Here is a 10902-nt window from a genome sequence, read left to right on the forward strand (position 1 = left end):
CCCACACACACAGCAGCTTGGGTCTACACGCAGCAGAGTTTCTCACACACGTTGGTTTGCTCGGTACTTGGAAATCACAGGTCATCCTTTCTAGGACAAGGGAGGAGACGGAGAACGTCAAATACATTGGGACAGAGGGGTATTGTACATGCTACAGTAAAATAATGAATTTTAGCCATTGAGTTTGAATCCAACGGTATAAGTTTCAGTCACACTACCTACTGCAGTTGATCCTGATCCTGCGTGATCCCACTGCACGCTAACGCGTTGTTATCTGTGCTCTTGTTTTTTTTCCACTTAGCTCTCAGGTGATCTTTTCTTTTTACCACATAACGTTAATTCCACATTTTGGATAGATTTCTGACCTCGTGCTAGCTGGGCTTTCCATTTTAAGCCCAAATATATGCAGAGAGAGTGTTTTGCTAAAACGCGTCAGGACTCATAGGCTGCTTCGTGAGCCTTTGCGCGCGGCCTGTGCGCATCTTACATTTTGTTAAGAAGTTCGCAACTATAGCCTCATCTTTCTTATAAGCTAAAATTTAAAATTTAAATTTAAATTTTATAATTTTTTATCGTGGCTTATTTCACATATTTTACTTTTAATTTTTGATTTATTATAATAATATATAAAAATTTTACCTACAAATTATTTTTTGCCTTATTCATCTAAAAAAACGAAACGACGGAAGCCTATATGCCATACCGCGTCAGGCACTAAACACTCGGTACATTCTGCATTTAGTTGCCTACATGGTTTGCTTAACTGGTTAGGGAAGGCGAGAAAATAAAACGCTTAGTACAAAGCCACCGATGAACTGCAATATCCGAAACTGAGAAGGGAACTAGCTAAAAACATCATCCATAATGGCATCCGGTGCCATACAAAGGCTGCTAATTGCATAGCCCGATAGAGTCTCACACAAGCACAAAAAGGTTAAGAATGGGAAAGAACGAAAAAAAAACACAGGAGATCGAGCTAAACAATTACGTTGAGCTAGTCAGTCATGTCTTTCTTCATCCCTTCCATTCGCCTCTCTCTTGTCACTTGCTACTGCTGCCCAGCCTCGGCAGACTTCCTCACTTGTACTCCAGGATCATGTTGTTCTCAGGGGCTAGCCCAACGCAGGCCCTCATGATGTTCTCGAGCATAGCTCTCTGCTTGGCCAGGGCGTTCACCACAGGTGTGCCAGGAGGAACCTGTTTTGAGGAGACGAATTTTGCGTTTACAGTTAGTTAATCAGCTGATGGATCATGAAAGAACACTTAATAGGGAAGTGCCAGGTGCATGCACTCACAAGGGGTGCCTTTGTGAGGTAGCTCAGGATGGTAGCCACTGGATGGAAGGAATGGAACTTCTCCTGCGCAGGATGACAAGTGAAACAGCAGCATCTTTAGTTTTGCTGGCCAACAGGGTGGCAGCTGTAGCACAGAGCCATTTGATTTCAGTTCAGCAAAACTCTTACCTCTCCCTCGGCTTTCAGCTGAATCCTGGTGCTGAGCTCGGCCAGGAGCACCAGGTCAAGAATGATTGGCGCGGCAAGGAGAGAGTCCTCACAAGTGTTGTGCAGCACGATGGTGTTCTTGCCGCCCATGAAGATCTCTGAGGTGTACTCGTCCATGGCCCTCTTGCTGTCTCCAACGTACGGCACATACTGCAGAAGAACCATGGTGAAGTCAAGGTTTAATGCAAAACAAAGTTTTTCACAAATGGCATATACTGCAGAAGAATCCATGGACAAGCTGCAAACCTTGATCACGACAACATGGTCAGGATGCTCGCCAGGCTCGTAGAGGATAGCATTGCTTGAGACCATGTCATCGACCACATTGCTCTTGGAGATCTCCTTGGATCGGAATGTTTGAGGTGCAGATAGGTTCATGCCATCATTATTCCCCAAGTGATTGTAGCTGACAATTGAAGTGGGCTACAAAAACAAAAGCAAGTTATCGTCAGGTTGTCAAGAAAATTTCCAAAAGGGTGTCGACATCTCAAAGCAAAAGACTAGACAAAGGATTTGATTTATAGCTGGTACCTTTATTCCAGCACCAACAAGGAAATCAACTAGGACAGACTTCATCTTTGTCTGTCCACTCTTGAAATCATCACCACCAATCAGGCAGTTGTTCTTAATAGCAAGATCGATTAACCCTGTACACAGTAAACTAATAAGCCATGAACCTGAGAAAACACACCGTATACTAATTCGCACAGAGAATTATATACCAGGCACAAAGGTGTTCTGAGGGCTCCCGTTAATGAACGGTACACCCTCCATGACGCAGGCAATGGCATACAGTGTTGACGGTGATATCTCCGCCTCGTTCTTGTCCACAGACGCCAGGAGGTTCTCCATTGTGTCATTGAGCCCAACACAGACATTGCTGTACCTTTCAGTGTTTGCAGTCCACAACACCACCACTTTGTCCACTTTGTTCTTTTCCTTGAACTCCCTGTTTCATTAATCATTTTTTATCATGTCTAATGTTTACAGCATTGATATTTCACACAAGCTTGGTGTGTTGTACTGTCGTTTCAACCATTGTAAATTCGTAATGTAGATCCTAAAATGAATCTTACGGAGTTACGGTTTTCAGTAGTATAAACTCTTTGAAGTTATTTTGATGAAAGTGCTAGCATCTACTTAGTGCTTTGACACCGTAATCTAAATACTCGGCCCTGGTGTTCATGTTTCCCATGTATTTCGTTATGAAGTAAAATGGTGCAATTTTATGCATGTCAGCATACCTGATATCCTTGATGACCTGCTCCATCTGCTCCTTCTTGGTGCCTTTGATAACATTGTTTGCGCGGGATCCCTGGTTGGCAGCGATGAAATCGGGGTCATAGATGCCAGGGAGAGGCACCATGGATTCCATGTAAGGTCTGAGCTGCTTCTGCAGATCAATGTCAAGCACCCTGCCCCTGGTCATAGCATCAGCCAGGTTCATGTTGCTAATGTCCCAGCCCCCGAACACAAGGTCATCTGGGTTCACCTGAAATTTATTTTCAGAACCACCAGAAAATAACGAAGGTCAGGTTCTGCAAAGTGCAAACCAACTAATGGATGTATTTTACAGATCAATCATTGTCCAAAGATGCTGGAATCTTGTGGCTGTCCGGTTGTTTCAAAACCTTTTGACTTGCATCATCACAACATGACACAGGTGGCACATAATGGTCACTTTTTGACAGGACTTATCTTTTTGACACCCTTTTGTGACAGGACTTATCCTTTTTCCTTTTAGGACATGACCACAAGTCAAAGTTTCTTCTTTTCATTTAGAACCTGGCCTTTAAAACAAGGCAAGGCCAATGTACGCCGTATCAGTATCACATTAACAACGTATTAATACAGAACATATCCATTTTTTTGTGATTAGCATGTTAAATAAGACAGGACATGAGGACCAGATTACCATGGGCAGGAGGCTCTTGAAGGGTGCGTAGATCTCCTCCCCGTTGTAGCTCCCAACCCTGATGGTGGACGCCTGGGTGAGAGAGCCATAGTAGTTGGCCTGCTGCACCTTGTCCTTGGTCGCCCATGAGATCCCCCTGAGTAAAAACCCACACCACCATCAGTTCAGTTCAGAAAAACAAAAACAGATGAAAATACTAGCTAGTAGCAGTAACAAGAAACTAAAATGGAGAAAAAACAAGATCCACTCACTCCCTGTTGGCGATGACCCCAGCCGTCAGCGTCGAGCCGTTGTTGCCGCCCCACCCCACGAGCATCACCCTGCAACACGACCAGCAAACAGAGTAAGATAAACGATCGTCGGGGCCCGGGTGGCTGGCACGACACTTGCACCGTCTGCACGTAGCCAACATGCAAAGAAAAACACAAACAAACAAATGGATGGAACTGATAAAATTTGGAGTTCTTGCCAGTGGTATACTAGGTAGGGTAGGCCCCTGCTGGATCTCGCAGATGCGAAATTTTACTGAAAACCTTGCACATGCAGCGCAGGTGCAGCCATGGATAAAGCCATAAAACTAAGAGAAATACTCAAGAGACAGGTTTCCACGGTGACCGAGCAGCAAGGCAACAAAATTTGGGGCGTCGCAGTCCCCTCTTGGCCTCTTGCCATCCCATCACGCAGACCGCGCGCGCTTGTGGATCGGCGCTAGGAAAACAGGGAGACCAAGAGGGAGACGAAAACGAAAACGGAAGCTGGAGAGAGAGAGAGAGAGAGAGAGAGAGAGAGAGGGAAAAAATGATCGGGGAGGTAGATCGGCCTCGCCGGCGAGGAGATCGGCAAAGTATACCCGAGCTTGGGGACGGTGGTGCTGGTCCTGAAGTGGTACTGGACGGACTTGGGGCGGACGACCCAGCGGGAGGCGCCGTCGTGGCTCTCGTGCACCAGCTCCGTCGTGTCGTACCGGTACTCCGACTCGATCTCCGCCGCGCCGTACCGCACGTGCGGGCTCTCCACGCGGAAGCTCTCGATGAACATCTCGCCCGCTTCGCCGGTGGCTTCGAGAGCTACAGATGCGGCGGCGGCGGCGCTAGCTTGTGGGTGTGGCTGGCTCGATCTGTGTGCACGAAGCGAGCGAGAGGGGGGCTGTGGAACCGGAGGCTGCGAGGGCGGGGGATTTATAGCGGGTCGCGTTGGCCACGTGGCCGGGCAGATAGGCCCCACCGCAAGAGGGAGGTCCCCACCGGGAGGGGTCGGGGGCAGAGACCAGGACGGGGCTGCGAGGGCTGCGACGAGAGGAGGAGAAGACGATTCCGGCCGCAGGTGGGAAAGAAAGCGGCGGGGCGGCGGCGGCGGCGCCCGGTGAGAACTGACAAGCCGAGTGCCAGAGGCCGCGAGAGTGTGGGGGGGATCGGTAAAATCAATTTTCTCGGGGGGAGAAAATCGCAAGCTGGCATTTGAGCACTCTATCCATATCATATACCGTTAACTTTTTAAATATATATATTTACGATTTATATCTAAATATATGGATTATAAGACATATATAAAGTTTTTATAATAAAAAAGTATATTTAAAAATAAAAAATAATTATATATTTTTAAAATAAGACGAATATTTAAATACGTTTATAAAATGTGTCCTATAAAATATTATGGATAGAGTATTAAACAGTACGAGTACCTTTTTGCAAGTTCGTCCTCCAGTCCTCCGGGTATGGAGTTATTACAAACTTATGCTCCGTTTACTCGTATGCATCGAAAAAACATGGTGAAATACTGAAATGAAATTATTTTTCATTTCTTTTTTTTCTTTCAAGGTTGATTGCATTTGATTGCTCGATACTGCTAGTAATATATCGCGTCGGAGTTTTTAAAACGGAAGAAAAAACATGTCATCTTCTGCTATAGGTATAAAGGAAAAACGATATAAATAATTACTGACCGTATCGGTAAAATTAATATCTTTTCAATCATTTCTTTTTAAAATTTAGTTTTTTAATCGTCAAGGCTAACTAATTAATCTCACAAATATGAAAAGCTCAGCAGAAGCAGTAGGGAGAGCCTCGCAAAGGAAAAACACTCATGGTGAGAGAGTATCGGGATCGAAACAAGGTACTAATTTTTGTCCCAAAAAAAAAACAATTGCATATGGAATACCATCACTAAAGTAATTAATGGTTTATTTAATAAATATAAGAACATCAGTCAAATAGATAAATACGAACTTTTGGATAACGATAATGCAAATTGGAAAGTGGAATGGATTGGGATAACTGAGATGTTAATAACCTTCTAACTTAGAAAATGAAAAGCAGAATGAAAAATAGCTAGTACACCGTTTTGCAGGAGGCACTATTCGTTTTCGGTTGAAAAAGGTAAACTCTGGTTGAACAACTGTGGAGGGAGTACGCCACTAAATATTAATTTTTCACTTAATACATATAAGAGTGACAGCTAGACAGAATAATGTGAATTTTTTGGATGACGATAATCCAAATGGTAATGAGAAATGTACCGGTGGGACCCACGACAGAGGTCAATTTTTATCAAAGGGGGTGATTAGAGGCACTACTATTAGTTACCATTCGTTTTCTGATGTAAGGTGACCTTCGGATTACCTACTAGCTAGGGATCATTTCTACTCTATGGCATATCAAGTTGTTGGTACGGAATTGTTTTAGACGGAGAAACGATTATGAAAAATTAAACAATAATATTTCTATTCTATGTTATAGCTATATCTACATTTGAATTTAAATGCTATATACAATGATAACATGTGACGGCGGTAGTATATTTTGATAGCATCTATTAACCCAACTATATAGTTTATATATGCATATAACTTTATGAATCTATACTCCTATAAAAAGAAATAGTGGTCACCTACCATCGCTACAGTTTTATAATTTAACTTTCAAATTTCTAAATATTAAAAACCAGTTAAATATAAATTAATATCTATATCATTTATATTTTAAAGTATATTTATTGTACCGATGAGTATTATTAGTAACATCTTGGTAATAGTTGTTATCGATATGGTATTAATTGATATTAACTTAGTATTATTTGATACCTTGTAGGAATTATTTCGTTTCGGAAGATGATATTGTACAATATTCATGCATGTGGGTTGAATTTAACCTTATATATTTGTTGAATAAACATATGATACACTAATGAATTTCAGTATTTTTTTAAAAGTAACCATATATAGATTGAGGAAGAAACGACATTTTATATATAACCTTTTGGCTTCACCTATATATAGCCACTAGCTGTCTCAGCTTCCTCGTACTTACTATAGATGATTCTTATATGTCAAAATTTAAAATTTCAATCTTAAATTTTAAATTGATTTAGGAGTATTTTTATCATATTTTATTTTTTCAGCCTTGTCTTTTAATCGCCATGAACATTTATATAAAAATTTTATTCATAAATTATTTTTTGTTTATAAATATGTTGCTTGGACTTTTACTTGAAAAAGCTAAAAGATAAACCCATAATGTCTATGTTCTAAAATATAAATATTTCTAAATAATTGTATATAAATTAATGAGATATCAAAATATTCTTTTTAGGTCACTTTATTAATCATTTTTAAATGATTAGATTTCCTTTATAACCATCTGACCGGCGGCACGGTAATAATCAAAATGATTTAAATCATTGAAAACAGTCCAAAAATAAATAATGCTTATATTATGATACACAACTTAACTTCTAGAAATTTTTAAATTTTAACGGAGCGAATTGTGTTACAAAACTTATTTTCATATTTCTTACTTGACTTTTATGCGCAGGTTTCTTAACCTGCTAAATGATATATTTTTATAAAATATTACTATATAAAAGTAGATTTTAAACAATAATATATTGTTGTTTATATAATTAAATAACTATTTAAAAAATTTAGATAATCTTTTATTTCCATGACACGAGTACGTGGTGATATAGTACTGCTACAACGTGAAAAGGCAACGTCGACGTTCGTATACTTGCACATCTTCCTACCTCGTCCCCGAAAAAACAGCATACTCCGGATTTCTCCAAAGTCCAAAGCAAGAAAAAACCATAGAAAAATACGAGGTGCAAAGCGCAAAACGGCCACCCCTTATGAGCTGTGCGGCTGAGAATGGCCAAGTGGCGCTTTTGGCTGCGTGGAGCCCGCTGGCGCCGTCACGTGGACGGGCCGGGCCCACGCCGCCTCGAGCGTGGAGGAACCTCCCGGAAAACCAAAGGGGCTCCCACGTCTACTCCCCCCCCCCTCCCATTCCCTGGACGCGGTCCACGCGCCGCTGGCACACGCGCGGGGCGGGGGTGGTTCATGGTTGGCAGCCACAAGGCGGTGAACAAGAACGCTTTTTCTTTCACGTGTAGATTTTTCTTATTTTTATATGTTTGTCCATTCTAAATTACATTCAAGAAGATATATTTCTTATTTTATCATGAATTCTAAACCTTATATATAAATTTATACATTATATATATAAACTTTATATGCAAAATATTATATGTGCAAACTTTATACGTGGAATTAAGTATAAACTTCATATATGAAATATATATATATCTTTAAACATTAACTTTATACATTAAAAACATTCCATTTATTTACATATTCTATACACTTAAAAAGTCAGGATCCATCATCCATGTAACGGGTTAAAAAATATAAAAGGAATGTTACGCACGTACAAACAGAAAAAAACGAAAAAGAGGGTGAACCATTTGCGAGATGGGTGGGGTCATGGGTGGCTGGTCCATGGGCAACGCCTACCATGTGATGGGTGGGTGGTGACCGCCGGGTTGCGTGACGCCGAGGGGAGCCGCGTGGCTGGCGAGCGGGCCACACCGGCGAACACAAATAGTAGTGTGTTTGTCCTTGTGTGCGAAAAAATGGCCGCCCGTGTCCTTGCATCTAAAATGGACCTGTCCTTGCATGTAATAGTTCTGTCCTTGCATGTAACACTTATTATTTTTCTCTCTCTCTTTTTTTCTTATGTGGCGTACAGCTGCTTAGGCCTTTGGCTCACGAAGTCAGGTTACTACGTGAAGGGCCAGGCCAGCCAAAGATGTTTCTGCAAACTACGGTGATGGTGTTTAGATCGTGAAAAATCACGTTAAATGTTTGACCGGATATTGAAAGTGGTTTTCGGACGCGAATGAAAAAACGAATTTCACGGCTAGCCTAGAAACCGCGAGACGAATTTTTTGAGCCTAATTAACCCGTCATTAGCACATGTTGGTTACTGTAGCACTTATGGCCAATCATGGGCTAATTAGGCTCAAAAGATTCGTCTCAAGATTTCTTCCATAACTGTACAATTAGTTTTTTGGTTTATCTATGTTTAATGTTTTATTTAGGTGTCCAAAAATTCGATGGGATGTTTTTGGAAAAAAAAATTAGAACTAAACAAGGCCTACGGTTCAATCTATCAATGTGAGAGGATCTTTTGACCCGCCTTTTCGGCTTTTTTCCAGTTTTTCAACCCCTCTTCACGCTCTAACAAAATTTGAATTTCCACATTAAATTTAAAGTAAATTTTAAAGTTTTTTTAATTATTTTAATTTTGCAATCTTGACTTTTAAATCGCTAGTAACACATATAAAATTTTTATTAATAAATTATTTTTTATTTATAAATATGTTGTTTGGCTTTTCTTTTTATACGAACATTGATAGCCGATAGTCGATCGGCTAGTAAATATTTTTCATTGGCCACGTCAACATCATATCAGTTGGGTTTTCGGTAACCTATCGGCTCTACAGTCGATCGATTCTTTCTATTTATCATCTTGTCAGTTGTAGGATCAATTTGACTGGTACGTCTGCTTATATAGCCTTTCACATGTATTCAGCACACCAGATCGAACATATTTAGCATCAACAGTAGACAATCCAGGTCAAGCTGGGAGAGATCGGGAAAAAAAATCCGGCAAGAGATTACCGACATCGACCTGAAAAATTCCCACACATTCACGGTGATCTCGCGAGGCAGCGCTGCTCCAGTAAATCTCATCTACTAACCGGTGCCTCCGGTCAAGCTCGTCGCTTTTGAGGGTTAACCCTCAACATGATCTGGTGTCTACTAGCTCAGTACTTACTTACCCTAGCTGGCTAGTTAGCCGGCCGTCTTTCTTTCGTCTTCACGCATAATTGGTTTGCTGTAGTCACGCTCAGGCTAGGGTGGTAAGGATGGTGCCTGATCAGTGACCGAAAAGCTACTTAATTTGGATCGATCGGCCGGCCGCGTTCTGGCGAGTTCTTGGGTGTAGCTTTTGAAGAAACATACGTTAATTCTTGGATGTAATAAGTAGCTTTTGAAGAAACATATATTCTTGGATGTAGCTAGCTTGTTCGGTGACCTCTGGCGTTTGGTAGAGGTTGAATTTTGGTTTTTATTGGAGTATTGTCCATTCGTTGTCTCTTCATAAAACGTGTCAATTAATTCACATTTGGTAACTTGATTATGTTCCGTGACCTTTAGGGATATAAACCAGAGTTGCCACTCGTTACATACTTCCTCCGTTTTTTTTTAACTTTTGACGTCATTTTGTTTTACGCATACGTTTTACTACTATTTTTCTTATTCAATATTTTGTTTAAGTATGTAAAAATATAATTCATGCTTAAAGTTTACTGAATGATAAAACAAATATAAAAAAAGTAAATAATAATAAAAATTAAATAATAATTATGTAACTTTTTTAAATTAGATAGACAGCTAAAAGTCATCAGCGTTAAAAATAAAAGTTGGGGGAAGTACTTGCATGAAACACCACAGTTTTCTACCCCCTCTGGTTTTTTTAATGCTGTTGAATTCTGGAATTACGTCTGGCCATTCCTGTTATTTAAAGCTTTATGCAAATATACAAAATTTTAAATCATCTTTAAATTAATTTTTTTAAAAAACAAATCACAATAAATAATGATTATGTAATATTTTTAATTAAATAAATGATGAAATGTACATCAAAATTCAATGGCCTCAATAGAATATCGGTGATACTATCTCGATTTTGCCAACGCCCGTTCATGAGTTTTCGCCGGGCAGTGCGTTCCTGAGTTCTTCTAATCTAAAGGGAAACGTAGAGAAATTATTCAATTTACTTTTCTACAATTGTTTAATTATTCAATTTCCGTTCCTGAGATTTTTTTAAGTTCTCTTACGGGATGAAATAAGTTGTAGGCAAAATTTGTTATAGGGCATCGAAAAAACACGTAATTAGCCGGTGGATACCATAATATCACAAATTTGCTGCAGGGCACCATAAAAGTGTGGTAATTAGCTATAGGACACTTTGGCCAATTTTTTATTATTTTCAGAGTCAAAAATTCTAAAAATGACGAGATTGTCCTCGGCGGCTAACCCTGTTATGTTAGACTGGGTCCAGTTGAACCAGACCCAGTTGGTCTCGGCGTCACACCACACCTGAACCCTAGCCTACAGGGCGAGTGAGCAGGCGGCAACAG

The 10902-nt window shown here is 40.4% G+C and overlaps 1 protein-coding gene across 1 annotated transcript; it reads right to left on the bottom strand.

Moving 5' to 3' along the window:
• Positions 1-764: 764 nt before the first annotated feature.
• LOC102712622 (inositol-3-phosphate synthase 1) lies at positions 765-4744 on the bottom strand. Its single transcript, XM_006651061.3, has 10 exons — positions 4268-4744; positions 3669-3737; positions 3418-3553; positions 2747-2994; positions 2225-2451; positions 2034-2149; positions 1749-1925; positions 1464-1652; positions 1296-1358; positions 765-1197 (listed from the first exon to the last, which is right to left on the bottom strand). The coding sequence occupies exons 1-10, from the start codon at positions 4453-4455 to the stop codon at positions 1078-1080; spliced, it is 1533 nt and encodes a 510-aa protein (XP_006651124.1). The 5' UTR covers positions 4456-4744; the 3' UTR covers positions 765-1077.
• Between the last annotated feature and the right edge of the window lie 6158 nt (positions 4745-10902).

This window comes from Oryza brachyantha, chromosome 3 (assembly GCF_000231095.2).
Source record: "Oryza brachyantha chromosome 3, ObraRS2, whole genome shotgun sequence".
Lineage (NCBI taxonomy): Eukaryota > Viridiplantae > Streptophyta > Magnoliopsida > Poales > Poaceae > Oryza > Oryza brachyantha.